Source organism: Dipodomys ordii, unplaced genomic scaffold, assembly GCF_000151885.1.
Source record: "Dipodomys ordii isolate 6190 unplaced genomic scaffold, Dord_2.0 Scaffold36, whole genome shotgun sequence".
Taxonomy (NCBI): Eukaryota; Metazoa; Chordata; class Mammalia; order Rodentia; family Heteromyidae; genus Dipodomys; species Dipodomys ordii.
The window spans coordinates 6,264,703-6,283,217 of NW_012267252.1; the positions used below are offsets into that span (position 1 = coordinate 6,264,703).

The 18,515-nt window shown below is 44.5% G+C and overlaps 1 protein-coding gene across 2 annotated transcripts in view; it reads left to right on the forward strand.

Annotated features, from left to right (window-relative positions):
* Wbp1l (WW domain binding protein 1-like) overlaps positions 1-18,515 on the forward strand; it is a 59,336-nt gene that overhangs the window by 31,054 nt on the left and 9,767 nt on the right. The window contains exon 2 of one of the 2 annotated variants that reach the window (XM_013017828.1): positions 8,443-8,545. In XM_013017828.1, the coding sequence (XP_012873282.1) occupies positions 8,443-8,545 (103 nt within the window). The other variant, XM_013017829.1, reaches the window with a different exon arrangement.

Genomic DNA, 18,515 nt, shown 5'->3' on the forward strand with positions numbered 1-18,515 from the left:
CTTGAGCCACAGCGCCACTTCTGGCTTTTTTCTTTTTGCTTATGTGGTGCTGAGGAATCGAACCCAGGGCCTCATGCATGCAAGGCAAGCGCTTCACCACTGAGCCACCTTCCCAGCCCAAGATCTCAGTCTTCTGAGTAGCTAGAATTACAGGCCTGAGCCACCAGCACCCAGCTGAGAAAATTTCTAAGAGAGAGCTAATGGCATAAATTTGAAAAAAAAGTAAAAATAAAACTTACTGAAAAAGTTATTGAAATTTAAAAAAACTATTTACACATTGATTAGATCAAGTTAAAGACAATTATCAAACTGTAGAACGGATCTGAGAAAACTATCCAACAAGTGCTTCTCCCAATTAGGAAAACATGGTAATGGAAAATTAAAAACAAGAAGTTCAAGAAAGGTGATAATTAAAGCAATAACTGAAAACTTTCCAGAACCAATTAAAAATAGGGCATTTTTAGACAACAATAAACTCACACTTAAGCACATTATATGGAACTACACTTTTTTTTTGGTCGGTCTTGGGGCTTGAACTCTAAGGCCTCGGCACTGTCCCTCAGCTCTTCAGCTCAAGGCTAGCACTCTACCACTTGAGCCACAGCGTACCTTCCAGCTTTTTCTGCTTATGTGGTGCTGAGGAATCATGCATGCGAGGCAAGTATTCTACCACTGAGCCACCTTGCCAGCCCCTACACTTTTTTTGAACTCAGGGCCTCAAGCTCTTGCTTGGCTTTTTGTTCAAAGCTGGCACTCTACCACTTTGAGCCACATTCCTCTGGTCTTAGGCATATTATATGAAACTGCAGAACAGAACAAAGACAAAAAGATCTTAGATGTATCATAGTGAACAACACTGACAAGTAACAAAATTAGCATTTGAGTAGTAATAAGCTCCACATGGATAACAACGTAGGAAATAGGAACAAAAACTCAGATGGAGATGGGGATGTCAGGACAGGCCTCTGTGAGAAGGTGGCATTTCAAGTAAACCCTTGACTGATGTCATGGAGCCATCTTAAGCAGACCTACAGGAACAGTCCCAAACAGAAGGAAAGTCAGGCTCATGCAAAGACATCAAAACACCCCACCACTAGAGCCACAGCACCACTTCCAGCTTTTTCTGCTTATAAGGGGCTGAGGAATGGAACCCAGGGCCCCATGCATGCAAGGCAAGCACTCTACCACTGAGCCACCTTCCCAGTCCCTCTGTGAGACTCTTTATCTCCAATTAGCCACAATAAACCAGAAGTGGAGTTATGGCTCAAATAGGTAGAACACTAGCCTTGGGCAAAAGAACTCAGGGATAGCACTCAGGTCGAGTTCAAGCCCCATGACTGACCAAAAAAAAAAGGTTTTTCCTGTTTTGAATTATTTCTTTATCATCCTATCTTTAGTTGTTTCTTTCTCAGGCAGAATATCCTATTTGTTGAATCTCTCAAATCTTGTTTATAATGTATTTGCATATGATTTTGTTTTGTACATTTTTGTATTGAATTGTGAACTCACCTTAAGCAGAGCTTTATTTGTGGGAATCCTTCAATTGCTTGCTGATGGCAGATCTCTTCAGGGTTTTACATTTTATATTTACTAGCTGTCGCAGAACTGGTGCCAACCTGGGACCAACTTTTTTTTTCTTTTCTAAAAGTCTCATTATGTAGTCCAGTCTGGCTGTGAGTTCATGATTCTTCTGCCTCAGTCTCACAAGTGCAGGAATTATAGGTATGCACCACCACATCCAGTGTAGGATAACTTTTTTTTTTTTTTTGGTCGGTTGTGGGGCTTGAACTCTGGGCCTGGGCGCTGTCCCTGCACTCTTCAGCTCAAGGCGAGTGCTCTACTGCTTGAGCCACAGCGCCACTTCTGGTTTTCAAGTGGTTTATAAGAGTCTCACAGACTTTCCTGCCCGGGCTGGCTTTGAACCAAGATCCTCAGATCTCAGCCTCCTGAGTTGAGTAGCTAGGATTACAGGCGTGAGCCACCAGCTCCCGGCTTAGGATAACTTTTTGCGTTAAATTTTTAGCCTGGGGAATCTTAGAACATGTAAGTAGTACAATTCAAATGTCAAAGTTGGTTTGAAGGAAGGCCTGTGATCAGATCACCAGAGATAGCCTTTTCTTGTCCCTACACCTTTCCTGCTGTCATTTCATTATATGACAGTGGGCTAATTTTTCCCCCTAATCTGTTTTCTTTTTTTGAGAGCCCCAGGTAATTTATTGGGTCTCACTTATAGCTCCTGGTTTCACAGGGCACCAAAGCAACAAATTAGCCTACTCTCCAGGCAACCGGAAAGGCCTACTTCATTTATGAGTGAAGTTTTAAAGTAATTTGCCTAGCTGTATTGTTAGAAGCAGATTCCCTCTCCCCAATATCTCTTGTTCATTGCTCCATAGCTGCAGCATTCTACATGGTGCCTAGCACATGGCGGGGGAGGGAAAGAGGGGAGCCAATGTGTAGTTCAGGATTTAGGAGCCACATATTTCTTTTCTTTTTTGTCAGTCATGGGACTTGAACTCAGGGCCTGGGCAGTGTCTCTGAGCTCCTTTTGCTCAAGGCTAGCTCTACCACTTGAGCCACAGCTCCACTTCTGGCTTTTTGGTGATTACTTGGAGGTAAGAGTCTCATGGACATTCCTCTACTGGCTAGCTTCAAACCTCAATCTTTAGATCTCAGCCTTCTGAGTATCTAGGATTACAGATGTGAGCCACTGGTACCTGGCTGGAGCCAAACATTTCTATTAGGAATTAGTCCTTTTAGGGAGAGCTAAGGTGCTCCAAAGTCATTCATATCAAGATGCCAAGAAAGTTGTCACTCCGTGCTTTTTGGGGGGGGGGGTTGTGGGGCTTGAACTCTGGGCTTGGGTGCTATCCCTGCGCTCTTCAGCTCAAGGCAAGTGCTCTATACCACTTGAGCCACAGCACCACATTCAGTTTTCTAGTGGTTAATTGGAGATAAGAGTCCCACGGACTTTTCTGCCCAGGCTGGCTTTGAATTGTGATCCTCAGATCTCAGCCTCCTCAGTAGCTAGGATTATAGGCGTGAGCCACTGGCGCCTGGCCTCACCCTGTGCTTTAACTAAAACCCAGTGGCATACTTCAGTACTGGTTTTTTTCACTCTTAAACTCTAAAACTCTATTGTTTTCCTAAGAACATGAAGATGATGTAGCCATCAGCTAGTTCTTAGCAGGGTTTGTAGTCCCATAAATTGGCAAATTAAAGCTGTGCTTGGGGGAACCATTACTGTCCAGTGACTTTTTATGTTGGCACTGACAAAGTTTCTACACTGATTAGATTGACCTTTATAGTGGCTAGGCTAAGAATAGTAAGTACAAGACATGGAAACTGTTAAGGAAAATGTTGTCCGTCTCAGTTTATGCTGCCACAAGAGATGAGATAATTTTTTGCATATGTGCAAAAGTCATACTGTTAAGTCTTTTCCATTGTAATAACGATCATTCCAGTTTGGTGTCAGTCTTGTTTCTTTGTACCTGGTGTTTTGTTTTGGTTTTGGTGTTGGTTGGTTGTGGGGCTTGAACTCTAGGGCTAGGTGCTGTCCCTGAGCTTTTTCATTCAAGGCTAGAATTCTGCCACTTTGAGCCATAGTGCCACTTCTGGTCTTCTGGTGGTTAATTGGAGATGAGTCTCACAGCTTTTCCTTCCTGGGCTGGCTTTGAACCGTGATCCTCAGATCTCAGCATTTTGATTAGCTAGGATTACAGGTGTGAGCCAACAGCACCTAACTGGGTTTTGTTTTGTTTTCATTTTTGTTTTTTTTAAGCTATGGAATCTGTGCAAATGCAAACATTACCAGGAAGACAATAAACGTAAATCAGATCTTCTCACTTCCCTGCGCTGCCTAGTTCCTGTTCACCTAATTTCCCTACCTGCCTTTTCTACCATCTCCAACCAATGATGGTACCATTTTCTCTTCCTAGTAAATTCTTTCAATCCCTTTTCTCTAGTTACTGACCTTCTGGCTATCTCAGTTCAAGTTTAACTTCCTCCCAGAAGCCGTTCTGGGCTTTCTTGATTAGCTCTTATCTTTTATAGACTTAGTTTAGTTTGATTTGTGTGATTATTTTTTATCATCTTTCATTAGACTGCACAGCCTCAGGGAACAGCTTCCTGGTGTTTTTTGCTTGTGGGTCTGTTATCTTCCCTACCCCAGCTCAGGGTAGGTACAGTGAAGCACTCAGTAAATATTGAAGGAAGAAATGCAAGCCCTGCTTTCCACACTGAGACTGAGTTCTGTTCCACTTTTCAGAAGAATGGTATGTGAAAAAAAGTTTGACTTTTTGAACAAGGAGGGAATAGTTTCAAGTATGGCTCCCAATCTTGTTGCTCAGAAGAAGATAAGGTATACTGTTTCTAAAGTCTACAAGGTCTTTTCTGGATAAGGTAAATCATCTTGTTTGGTTTAGGATTTTTAAGCAGCTAAGAATGGAAAACAACTGAAGAGGCATAGATTATCTAAGCAAGCTGTAGCTTAATGATTAAAACTTTAGGATCTGGCTAGGCACTGGTGTCTCAAGCATATAATCTTAGCTATTCAGGATGCTGAGATCTGAGGATTGTGCTTCAAAACAAGCCTGGGCAGGAAAGTTCATGAGATTTTTATCTCCAGTTAAGCACCAGAAAACCAGAAGTTGAACTGTGGCTCAAAGTGGTAGAGTGCTAGCCTTGATTGAAAAAGCTCAAGGATGGTACCCAGGCCCTGAGTTCAAGCCCCACAAAAAAAAATGCTTGGAAAGCCCTTTGAACAGGTTCTGAAATCTAGCAAGTACATGTTATATAGGAGCTCTGCTTCCCCTGAGCTCTCCCTGCCTTCATAAAAGTCTGGTAGACATGGCCTCATAGCAGCCTGCGATGTCTTGGGGTTGGAGGCATGTCCCCAGGGAGGTCGTAGGTCATTTTCTGCTTCATCCTCTTAGAAGTGGAGGAGTAGGCAAGGTATATATATCTACCATTCAAGACTTTGAGCAACATAATGCATATAATGTGCTTGAAGATGCTTAGCAGATAAGCAAGGGTGCTGGAATTGTTTATTTTGACTATTCTATTGCATTTTCTCCAATTCCTTTTCAATTTTCTATGTATCTGGAGCAGCCCACATGACCATCATATTCTTTACTGTTCTATGTAAGGCTCACAGCAGAAAGGTAATTTCCATACCAAGATGAATCCAGGCAGCCCTGGAACCCTTGCCTGTATTTGGGAGAGGTGGAGGAGAATTGGGTGGGGGACTGGATATTCTGGGTTAGTGTGTTTGTGGAAATAAACTAAGTGTTCTTGGGAAGGTGCAGGCGAGGGAACAAAGAATATGAGGTCCTGTTTCTACCAGACCTCCTGCCTTGGAGTGTGGAAGAGCCAAGAGAAAAAGCTGACACCAGTAGGTCACAAGGGTGCCACTGTTCAGATTTCAGCCGTGTTCAGCTGCACATCTCACGTAGGTCCAGTTGGCGGCCCCTCCTCAGAGCCTGGGCCTCATCTGGTGAATTTTCTCCATGCAGATTCTTTCATGTGCCTGCATGTAGGCAGCACAGTACAACCTCTTCTAGAAACTATGTGGACACTTTGAACTAGCTCTTAAAAGCCAATGCCAGAAGAATAGCATTTGCAGGGTTTGGTGAACTTGGGAGAAACTTTGATGTTCTTATGGAAAGAGTGTTTTGCTCTGAAGCCAGAGACTCTGGATTCCAGTAAAAGCAGCAGGCATATCTCTATTTTTTTCTTTTTCACTGCACCAGCATCTGAGGGGCTCTCCAACTGGACAGACACCTACTAGGTGTCTTGGGTGGGCTTGGGAACATGATGATAAAGAACTCTATTTGCAATATTGGGAAACACTCACTTTTCCCGTGTTTTCTTCTTCCAGTTCTCCTTTATATCAGGAGGTAAGACTCATTTAAAAAAGTATCGCCGGGCGCTGGTGGCTCACGCCTGTAATCCTAGCTACTCAGGAGGCTGAGATCTGAGGATCGCAGTTCAAAGCCAGCCCGGGCAGGAAAGACTGTGAGACTCCTATCTCCAATAAACCACTAGAAAACCGGAAGTGGCGCTATAGCTCAAGTGGTAGAGCGCTCGCCTTGAGCTGAAGAGCTGAGGGACAGCACCCAGGCCGAGAGTTCAAGCCCCACAACCGACAAAAAAAAAAAAAAAGTATCAATACAGGGGCATGAATTCAGAGCCTCACATTCTCCCTTAGCTTTATGGCTCAAGGCTGACACTCTTATCATGTGAGTGATTCTTCCACTTCCAAAGATATAAGGCTTTTAAAGAGCAAGAAAACCTAAGGGTGTGTGAGAGGAAGTTGTACTAAGCCAGTCCTGTCTTCTCTCTGTAGCTTCAGGTGCCTGGCCTCTGGCCCTGTAGACGGTCACTGGAGCACTTTGTTTATATCCATAGCCAAGTGGACAGGGTTAGTAAAGCCAAGCCCAGAAAGGAGGCCTAACCATGTGACTTCAGTTTCCACTGGCAGCTGTTACCCGGATGTACACCAGGAGAGGTTCAGCCTGAGTAGTTGAAAATGCAATCCTGTGGTTTGTGTTTCTTTGCTGAGCAGGGTTTTCCTTTTAACTCTGAGCTTCTGTAAGATGGGAGCAGTGTCTTCTTCAGCTTTATCCCTTTTACCCCATACAGTGCTAATATTATTAGTGCTGCCTGCCTGGTTAGTGACATACAAAGAATGTTGAAAGGCAGATGTAGTGCATGACTTACAGGTAGCACCATATGTGTAGTACACATGGGCTGAGGTTAAGGTATTTCATATCGTAACTGTGAAATATATATGTGAATATGTTCACCTCTCCCTTCAGGCTAAGAATAGAAGCTGGCAGACTGCTAGATGGTTACTCAGCAGTGCCCTTTATGTGGCTGTCCCTGACAGGGACAGTAAGAGTCCTGGATCCTGTCAGTATTCTTAGGAGACCATTTGATAAGCAAAATCTGGCAAATTAAAATTAGACAAGGTTACCCCCCATACAGGATGCCACTTTTCTGAAGAAAGAAGAATTTTAGAAGGTTCCCCCTCCCCCGCCCCTTGACTCTCACTGTAAATAAATAACCTTGAAGAGCATGTGTTTGGAAAGGGAAGTGGAATGACAGACAACATGCTAATCCTAGAGTCTCTGTTGCATTCATTATTCCCAGAAGTTTCACAGAAAAGCCGTTTCATTGAAGATGCAGTACTAAACTCAGGAGACGCATCACCTTCCTACCATTTGAGTTTAACATGGAACATGGGAATACAGATGTTTCTGCTTGGATGTAAAGAAAGCTAGGTGCTGGTGGTTCATACCTGTAATTCTAGCTACTGGGGAGGCTGAGATCTGAGGATCATTGTTCAAAGCCAGCCCACGCAGAAAAGTCTGTCAGACTCTTAACCACGAGAACTCAATTAACCACCAGAAAACTGGAAGTGGAGATGTGGCTCAAAGTAATAGAGTGCTAGCCTTGAGCAAAAGAGCTCAGGCCTTGAGTTCAAGTCCCACAATCACTACTACCACCACCAAAAGAAAGCAAGGCAACCCTATCCTCCCTGTCTCTTTTTTTTTCTTTTTTTGCCAGTTGTGGGGCTTGAACTCTGGGCCTGGGCACTGTCTCTGAGCTCTTCAGCTCAAGGCAAACAGTCTACCACTTGAGCCACAGTGCCACTTCTGGTTTTCTGGTGGTTAATTGGAGATAAGAGTCTCATAGACTTTCCTGCCCAGGCTGGCTTTGAACTGCAATCCTCAGATCTCAGCCTCCCGAGTAGCTAGGATTACAGGTGTGAGTCACCACTGCCTGGCTTCTTCCCTGTCTTTTTTTTGGGTCCGGTCGTGGGGCCTGAACTCTGGGCTTGGGTGCTGTCCCTCAGCTCTTCAGCTCAAGGCTAGCGCTCTACCACTTGAGCCACAGTGCCACTGAGCCACCTTCCCAGCCCTTCCCTGTCTTTTTGAGCCCTCTCTCTATACCACTTGACTTTTTGTGCTGAATCTTCTTCCCTGATTAATCTATTCACTCCACTAAGCTCTGCTGTTGTGTGTGGTTTTTGTTTTAAATCTTGGGTCCTTAATGGAATAATCACTGATAGAGGTGGTTTTTTTTGGTTTTTTGTTTTTTTTTGGTTGGTCGTGGTGCTTAAACTCTGGGCTTGGGCACTGTCCCTGTGCTCTTCAGCTCAAGGTGAGTGCTCTACCACAGCACCACTTCTGGTTTTCTAGTTGTTTATTAGAGATAAGAGTCTCACAGACTTTCCTGCCCGAGTTGGTTTTGAACCTCGATCCTCAGATTTCAGCCTCCTTAGTAGCTAGGATTACAGGTATGAGCCACCGGCGCCCAGCTACTGGTAGAGTTTTAGCTGTGGAAAGGCAGATTAGGAGGAGGGGAATGAGAAGGAAAGTGGTTGTCTTAATGATATAGTTTAATATGATAAAATGCTTCTCATTTCTTTTTTTCTTAAAGGATAAGGAAGCCTGTGTGGGTACCAACAATCAAAGCTACATCTGTGACACAGGACACTGCTGTGGACAGTCTCAGTGCTGCAACTACTACTATGAACTCTGGTGTAAGTCCTTGCCCAGGGGCTTCCTGGCATCCTAGGGTCCCGGTTACTGCCTCTGCTCTTTGGGAAACCATGGGCTGGCCAGCCTTTTCTGATTCTCTTGGGGACAGTGTTGGTGAGTAGAATCTGGTTATGTGTTCCGGAAACAATTCCTTTGTAGAGGAGGAGGGTTCTCATATTGTCTGAACACTGGGCTTAACCTCAGGGAATATGGTCTTAAGTCTTTGAAGGCTATAATCACCAGCTTGCTGCTGGTGCTGCTGCACATGGTTCTCCTTGATGCTCTCTCTTCCATATACCAAACAGTTGACAGCATTATGGACACTTTCTTGGGCCAGCCCAGAAGCCCAGGCTTGTCTCTTTGCTTTGTGAGGTTGCTGCTGGACTTTAGATGGTCCAGTACCATTTTAATGCAGAACCAACCAGGCTTCTGGAATTCTCCTGTAGAGCCTCATGAAGTTAACTACTTCCCTTCCTCAGGGTTCCTCTTAGAACACAGTGTTCCTCTGCCCGAAGAGCCAGGAGATCTTGAGCATCAGTCCCTTTTGCTCCTTCCCCATTTTTCAAACTGAAGCAATCTGGATGCTTCTCCAGTAGATCTAACCTTTATGCTGTCAGCTAAATGTCATGTGGAGATGATCTTCATCTTGCCACTGGTTTGATTGGAGCCAGAACTACATGCATTTTAAACATCTGTACAATAGTGATGACATCATTGTGGTCTTCAGGGAGTGACCCAGGATGATTTTACCTAATACACATTATACCCTGAATTTTTTGGAATTCAGATGTGTGGGTGTCCTTAGGTCATACAGGCCCCAGGTGACTGATACTGCAGTACTTAGGGACATCTCTTTCCCCCAGGTGATTGCCAAACTCCACCCTTACTGCTACTAGTACCTCTGCTGGTACCCCCACGCCCCAACCCCTCCTCAATCAGTGATGTGGTAGGAAAGCAGCTAGGCCTCTTGTGTAGAGTCCTGTTGAGAAGTCTATTCCTGAAAAATGCAGTTGTCTCTCATAGCCAGCAGATGGGTCTGCCAGACAGGACCTGGCCTTCACCCTAACTATTCTCTTTTGAGGACTAAGGACTGGCTCTTCAGCTTTTCAAAGGGCAGTCCAGTTCAGGGAAGGGGCCACTGAGGTCACTATCAGGCTTCCATGTACATAAGCAGCAGCAAAGGAGGGCACAAAATTGTTGATATTTTACAAAGGGTGGGGATGAAAAACTGAGTAAAGAACACCAAGTGCCAAGCAGGTAGACTGACTGTGTTTAAATATTTTACAGTGCAGAAAACCACAGGGTTCAAGTTCTGTCTTCCACCCCTTGTTAAAACAAAAGTCAAAGCTGGCCTGCCAGAAAGCCACAGAGCTGAAGAGTATTTTCCCAGGGCTCCACCCAGGCAGCATCAGTTGCAGAAAAGAACAGTTGCTGATGGCCCCTTCTCAGATTGATAGAGCCAGCCTCCTGGACTGTCAGCAGGGTACCAGTACTGGGTCATCAAAGCCAAGGCGCTGTGTGTGTGTGTGTGTATGTGTTGTGTGTGTGTGTGTGTGTGTGTGTGTGTGTGGAAGACGGCAGGGAGATAGTCTGGGAAGCAAGTGCTTCATTTTAAGAATTTGAAGTGTTGGGCACCAGTGGTTCATGCCTGTAATTTTAACTACTCAGGAGGCTGAGATCTGAGGATCGCGCTCAAAGCCAGCTCATGAAGGAAAGTGTGTGAGACTCTTATCTCCAATTAACCACCAGAAAACTGGAAGTGGTACAGTGGCTCAAGTGGTAGAGTGTTTGCCTTGAGCCAAAGAGCTCAGGGACAACACCCAGGCTGAGTTCAAGCCCTACAACTGACCTCCCCCCCCAAAAAAAAAAAAAAAAAAGAATTTGCAGTCCAAGAAAGTACTGTCTTTTTTTTTTTTTTTGGCCATTCCTGGGACTTGAACTCAGGGCCTGGGCACTGCCCCTGAGCTTTTTTTGCTCAAGGCTAGCACTCTACCATCTGAGCTACAGTGTCACTTCTGGCCTTTTCTGTTTATGTGGTACTGAGTAAATCAAACCCGGGGTTTCATACATGCTAGGCAAGTACTCTACCACTAAGCCATATTCCTAGCCCCAAAAGTTCCATATTTACATTTAGGGGTTGGTTGAGGAAAGAAGGAAGTTCAACACAGATCAACATCTGCTCAGGGAAGATGGACTCCCCATTGAAAAAGTTGGCATGGCTGGAAATGTGGCTTAGTGGTTGAGTGTGTGCCTAGAATGCATGAAGCACTGGGTTCGATTCCTCAGTACCATATACACAGAAAATCCCAGAAGTGGTGCTGTGGCTCAAGTAGAGCACTAGCCTTGAGCAAAAGAAGCTTAGGGATAATGCCCAGCCTCTGAGTTCAAGCCCCAGGAATGGCAAAAAAAAAAAAAAGAACGAAAAAGAAAAAGTTGGCATGTGCTTTCCAGATTCTGTAAAAAGCACATGTTTAAAAGTACAGTGTTCCCCTCACTGTGCCCAGCAATGGCTTTGTATTTGCCAGCTGTGAGGCTTGAACTCAGGGCCCCAAGCCCTTGCCTGCTTTTTTCCTCAAGGCTGGTGCTTAAAAACCACACTTCTACTTCCAGGTTTTCTAGGATTTTACTAGTTACTTGGAGAAAAGAATTTCTTGGATTTGTTTGCCTATGTTAGGCTTCAAACTGCAATCCTCAGATCTCTGTTTCCCAAGTAGCTAGGATTTATAGGTGTGAGCTACCAGCACATGGCCAGCAGTGGCTTCTGGATCAGAAGACAGTGTGTATTCTGTTCCTCTTGAAAGCTTTGGTTTTCCTCTTGATGCTGAGAATGGCCTCTGCTGGAAGAATGTAAGAGGTTAGCTATATGTTGAAATAATGCATGAAAATCTCAGCAAACTTTTTTTTTTGGGTAAGGTAGTCCAGGCTAATCTGGAATTTACTATGTAGTTAAGCCTGGACTCAAACACTCAATCATCTTGCTTCTGTATCCTAAGTGCTAAAAACTACACCTTTTTGTTGTTGTTGTTGTTTTGTTTGTTGTTGTTGCTTTGAACTATGTTTCTTATAATTGCCTCTCAACTTTGCCAGAAATGCAAAAGGGTTGGTTTCCCACTCTACTTCCTTTGGAAGATTAAAAAACTAGAGCTAGGAAATACTTGGCAGTCCTTTTTTTTTTTTTTTTTGGGTCCGGTCGTGGGGCCTGAACTCTGGGCCTGGGTGCTGTCCCTCAGCTCTTCAGCTCAAGGCTAGCGCTCTACCACTTGAGCCACAGCACCACTTCTGGCTTTTTTTTTTTGCTAATGTGGTGCTGAGGAATGGAACCCAGGGCCTCATGCATGCAAGGCAAGCACTCTACCACTGAGCCACCTTCCCAGCCCCGGCAGTCCTTTTTTTGTTTGTTTGTTCTGGTCCTGGAGGTTGAACTCAGGGCCTGGGTGCTGTCCCTGAGCTTCTTTGGCTCACAGCTAGCCCTCTACCACTTCAGGCCACAGCTCCAGTTTTCTGTTGGTTAATTGAAGATAAGAATTCTCACAGATGGGCTGGGAAGATGGCTCAGTGGTAGAGCGATTGCCTTGCATACCTGAGGCCCTGGGTTCGATTCCTCAGCACCACATAAGCAAAAAGAAAAAAGCCGGAAGTAAGCAAAAAGAAAAAAGCCGGAAGTGGCTCGGTGGCTCAAGTGGTAGAGCGCTAGCCTTGAGCTGAAGAGCTGAGGGACCCAGGCCCAGAGTTCAGGCCCCACGACCGAACCCAAAAAATAAAGAATTCTCACAGACTTTCATGTTCTGACTTGCTTTCAACCATGATCCTCAGATCTTAGCCTACTGAGTAGCTAATATTACAGGGATGAGCCACCAGTGCCCACCTTGGCAGACAAAGTACCTATGGTAAAGGCTTTAGGGAGAAAGTACCCTTCTCTTCCCCTCCTTACCTTTTCCTCCCTCCCTCCCTGCCCCCTATTTTTCTCTTTCTCTTTCTTTTGTGCTACTACTAGGGCTTGAACTAAGGACCTGAGTTCTGGCTCAGCTTACTTGCCCACAGTTAGGTGCTCTGCCACTTGAGACATATCACCAGTCCGGCATTTTGCTAGTTCATTGTAGATGGAGTCTTACAGACTTTTCCTCCCAAAATGTGCTTCAGCCTCCTGTGTAGCTAAGGATTATACGTGTGAGCTACTTGTATCCAGTGTTTATTCAGCCATCTTTACACGGAATTACTACATTGTATTTTCCTGTGTGCTAACACATACACACTTTATACAGATACACAGGTACACATGAATCAACAAGATTGCAGTCGGCTATACTATAAACTAGTTACTGTGCCTGCATGACATGGGAACTGAAGATCCTGTTTTGTGGTGGTATACTTCTGTAGTTTTAGCTACTGAGGAGGCAGAGATGGGGAGAATTTGGGTTAAAGACTAGCCTGGGCAAAAAGCTACTGAGTCCCCATCTCAACCACTAAGCTGGGAATGGCCATATGCACCTGTAATGCCAGCTACAACGGAAACAGAGGAAGGATTGTGGTTCAAGATTGTCCCTTGGCAAAAATTTGAGAGCCTGTCACAAATAACTAAAACAAAAATGGTTGAAGGCATGTCACAAGTGGTAGTGTATATGCCTAGCACATGCAAGACCCAGGTACTACTCCCCCATCCCTCAATATTGTTTTTTCAGCATAGTGATTAAGTCTGTAAAGATCTGGTTATTATTATAGCTACATCCCTTTACTTGTGCATTAACATCATTCTGCCAGTCATTCAACAAACTCATACTCCAGTGGTCTTAGGCTTTGGTGGTTACCAGAGTTTAAACAGGTTTGAGGTAGATCTGAGAATTTGTGGTTCTAGAAAGCCCTTAGTTAATGCTGTGACCTCTTCTGCTGGGGGTTCACACACACACACACATAGTTCTTTTTTTTTTTGTCGGTTGTGGGGCTTGAATTCTGAGCCTGGGTGCTGTCCTTGAGCTTCTTTTACTCAGGGCTAGCATTCTTTTACTCAGAGCCACAGCGCCACTTCTGGCCTTTTCTGTTTATGTGGGGCTGAGGAATGGAATCCAGGACCTCATACATGCAAGGCAAGCACTCTACCACTGAGCCATCTTCCCAACCCCAATTCTTGCCATCAGGAAGGTAATATAGCAAGAGAGAAAAGACAAGATGTTTGACAGTAGAATGTATGAGCCATTCTGGGTTGTTCACAAAGATTTGCTTTGGCAGGACAGGATTCTGGGCAGGCTGTGTGGAGGAAGTGGCATTTGAAGTGGGTTTGCAAGGGTAGGTAGGATTTACATATATAGAGGAAGTCCACTAATAGATTTACACTTAACTGCAGAAGACTGCTGTAAGCCAGGCCTTGTGGACAAAAACCACTGCTCTGAGCTGTGGAGCTTGCCTGGGAAGAAATCAGAGATGAGGTTCTTGTGTGGATAGAATTCTCCCAAGTGGCAGGCACTAAGGAAAGTCTCCATCTGTATCATCTCATTTCCCCTGAGAAACAAGCCTGCCACATATGCATGTTGTCCCTACTTCTTCAGGTGGAGGCATTAAGGAATTGCTCCATTGGATACTGAGAAGTAGTAGAGTTGGCCTCATCCCACAGCCACTGGTGTGTGGGCTCTGAGCACCAGGTTGGAAGGATGCAAGTCCCAGGCCACTGAAAGTCTTGAATGACTGTTTATCTGGAACAAATAAAAGAAAGGAGACCTGGGAAATCCAGAAACATCCTTAAAGCCAAAAAAGGCCGAAGCCAGATCTCCTGATTCTCGTCCTAGTGTTCTTTCCACTTGCTGTGTTGTATTTTCTAGGGGGAGTCAAAGCTGTAATTTCTGTCCCTGATACAATTTGGAGGAAATTCATTCAAGTTTCAGATTTCAGACTTCCCTCACTTGAGGAGAAAGGGCAATGGAATTTCCCAAGACGATTTAGAACAGATAATTTGTCAATTCAGTCAGTGCTACCCAGTGGGTTTTTTACCCCATTATTTAATCATATAATTTATTTATTTGGCATGTAAATGTACATATTTATAGATTATACCATGTGATATTTGTATACATTATAAGCTAATTTCTGTCTGTCTGTCTGTCTGTATATCAATCAATCTACCTACCTACCTACCTACCTACCTTTGTATTGGTCCTGGAGCTTGAGCTTAGTTAGGGTCTGGGCATTGTCCCTAAGCTGCTTTTGCTCAAGGTTAATCGTCTACCCCTTGAGCCACAGCTTCACTTCTGCCTTTGGTAGTTAATTGGAGATTAGAGTCTTGCAGACTTTCTTGCCTGGGCTGGCTTTGAACCTGAATCCTCAGATCTCAGCCTTCTGAGTAGCTAGGATTACTGATGTGCGCCAATGGCACCCAGCATAATTTCTCTTTATCTTAAGTTGCCCGTTGTTGAGTGCCTATAAAAGGAGGCCCATGCCATTGGGCCCTGAGGAGCTTGGGCTTGAAAAACAGGCCAGTTTGAAGCCCAGCTCCCCTGGGGTCCAGGCTTTGGGACAGAGGCAGGTTGTTCAGAGCAGGGAAGCTGGTATCAGCTGACACAGCACCTTGTTCATGGCAGGGGCTCAGTAAATAGGAGTTGCCTGGTTTTCCAGAGAATTTTGCCAAGAATATAACCTAGATTCGGACTTTGGACTTGTTCCTAAACCATGTTTTTTTATGGAATACTTTTGGGGGTTAAAAGGGAATTTTAAAGGAAATCCTTCCCACCTGTGGGACTGCCTGTAACAACAGTCATAAAGTAGAAAATTTTGCCTACATAGGCATGGCCTCTGAGTGTGCTATATTTATTAGCTTATTTAGACCTTACAGTGGTCAGATCTGATATTCATCATTATACCCCCATCTTACAGATGAGAGAGGTAAACAAAGTGACCAAGGTCACATAGCCAGGGAAATGGTTATCATGTACACCTCCATTTTTACAGTCATATCTAGAGGACAGTTGGCTTCTCCTTCAAGTGAAGTTGCAGGTTCTGAAGTCTTCATTTCCCCAGTACAGGCCATTTCCATGGTGGCAGTGGCAGGAGCTCCTGCTAAGAGCTGAGTGTGTGGGTGTGTGCGTGCATGCGTGCGTGCATGTGTGTGTGTGTGTGTGTGTGTGGTAAGGAGAACTAACTTACAGTATGCTTTGACTCTCTAATGAGGAATTTCCTGACAGTTGAGGAGTGGTATTTTCCCAAGCCTGTAGTGAACTCTAGGGCACATGACTCAGTTCCTACACTGGACTGTGATTGTTTTTAAAAACATGTTTTCCATTTTACTTAGCATGATAAATGATCCCTACAGTGATCACTTTTTTTTTTTTTGTTGTTTGCAGGCTGGGCAGGGGGTGGTGGTGGGGGGTGGTTACTGGTGTTTTAACCTAGAACTTGCTGCTTACTCTTTCTACTTACCTTCCTACTAAAGGACAATAAAGCTGGGCACTAGTGGCGCACACCTATAATCCTAGCTACTTAGGAAGCTGAGATCTGAAGATCAAGGTTCTATGCCAGCCCAGGCAGAAAAGTTGTAAAACTCTTATCTCTAATTAACCACCAAAAAGCCGAAAGTATGGCTCAATGGTTGAGTCTTAGCTTCAGCAAAAGAGCTCAGGTATAGTGCCCAGGCCCTGAGTTCAAGCCCTAGGATTGGCAAAAAAACAAAAAGCAAAACAAAAAAGTAGTGAGCTATTTTATTGTTTTTAGGTAGCTGTATAAAGGAGTATCAATTCATCATACCAGTTTATGAGTACAGTGTATGTTAAATGTCACCTCTTCCATCATTCTCCCCCAACAGGCACTCTTACTACTTGAGCCATACTCCCATCCTCTGGGACCTGGACCATTCTGAAGTGACCATCAGGAACACTAGAGGAAAGACTACTGGTGGTCCTAATATCCACAGGACATATTTGGCTTCTAAGTAACCTTAAGTCACTTCTAATCCCATTCTAGTAGTTAAATGGGTCACATAGCCTTACTTGATCACAACGGGCTAAGAAGTTGAAGCCAATTCACAGACCCAAGAGAACCAGGAATATTTAGTAAACATGAAAACCAGTACACTGACATTTGTTTTTACTAAAAGCATGTATTTAAAAGTTAGGAATGAACCAGTGCCAGTGGCTCTCACCTGTAATCTTAGCTCCTCAAGAGGCTGATATCTGAGGATCACAGTTTATAAAGCTAGACTGGGTAGTTTACAAAGACTGTGAGACTCTTGTCTGTAAACTCCCCCCCTCCCCCAAAAAAAGGCTAGAAGTGGATTTGTAGCTCAATGGTAGAGCACTAGCCTTGAGCAAAAAAAAAAAACAAAACCTCAGGGACATTGCCTAGGCCCTGAGTTCAAGCCCCGAGACTGGCAAAATAAAAAACAACAAAAAACAAGGTTTAGGAATGCTGAGAAATGCTTTAGATCACATACTGAAGACAGGATTTGGTTTACCTTAGATAAGAAAATACTGGGAAAATGACTTGGGGGGTTAAAAATAGATGCTCATTAGAGTATGTAATCTACTTAGCAGTTTGAGCCATAGGTAGGGGTGTGTGACTCAGTGGCAGAGTGCTTACCTGCCTTTCATGAGGTCCTGGATTCAATCCCTAGCACCATAAACAAAGTAAAGAAATGAATTGGTTGGGGTTGGGAAGGTGGCTCATTGGTAGAGCGCTTGCCTTGCATGCATGAGGCCCTGGGTTCGATTCCTCAGCACCACATAAGCAAAAAACAAAAAAGCCAGAAGTGGCGCTGTGGCTCAAGTGGTAGAGCGCTAGCCTTGAGCTGAAGAGCTGAAGGACAGCAGCCAAGCCCAGAGTTCAGGCCCACGACCGGACCTTCCCCCCGCCCTCCCCCCAAAAAATGAACTGGTTGTAGAGGAGACATGCCTATAGTCCCAGTTTTTTGAGGGAGGTAAAGACAAAAGAATCGTATGAGTAGCTGGGTGCCAATAGTTCATCCTGTAATCCTAGCTACTCAGGAGGCTGAGATCTGAGGGTCACAGTTCAAAGCCAGCTCAGGCTGTAAAGTCCATGAGACTCTTATCTCCAATTAACCACCAGGAAATTAGAATGGTGCTGAGGCTCAAGTGGTAGAGCTCTTGCCTTGAGCTGAAGAGTTCAGGGACAGTACCCAGACCCAGAGTTCAAGCTCCACAACTCACACACACACACACACCACCACCACCACCACCAACAACAACAACAAAAACCATGAGTTCAAGAATAATCTGACTTAAAAAAACAAAAAGCGCCGGGCGCTGGTGGCTCACGCCTATAATCCTAGCTACTCAGGAGGCTAAGATCTGAGGATCGCGGTTCAAAGCCAGCCCGGGCAGGAGAGACCCTGAGACTCCTATCTCCAATAAAAACCACCAGAAAACCAGAAGTGGCACTGTAGCTCAAGTGGTAGAGCACTCGCCTTGAGCTGAAGAGCTGAGGGACAACGCCCAGGCCCAGAGTTCAAGCCCCATGGCAGACCAAAAAAAAAAAAAGCACAATGGGCTAGAGTTATGGTTCAAGTAGTAGAGCACCTACCAATGAGCATAAGGCATCAGATAGTGAATTATGGTCCTGGTCTTGGATGGAAAAAAGATAAAGCATAATGCCCATGTAATTGTAACTCCTCTGTACGGTATTTTCACAATAAAAAAAATTATTGAGGTTTTGGGGGAAAAAAAGATAAAGCACAAAATAACCCAGGAATATATAAAAAATTGTTAGATTTTTGTTGAGTATAGTTAATATAAAACAATAGGTAGGCCAGAATCATGTAGATTGACTCTGGTGTGTGTTGAGCAGGATGCTTGTGTTTATTTGTACGCCCTCCTCCAATCCAGCCTCATACTGGAAGGAAGACTACAAACCTGCCTTGGCAGCCAGTTCATTCCTTTTTTTTTTTTTTTTTTGTCGGTTGTGGGGCTTGAACTCTGGGCCTGGGCGCTGTCCCTCAGCTCTTCAGCTCAAGGCGAGCGCTCTACCACTTGAGCTACA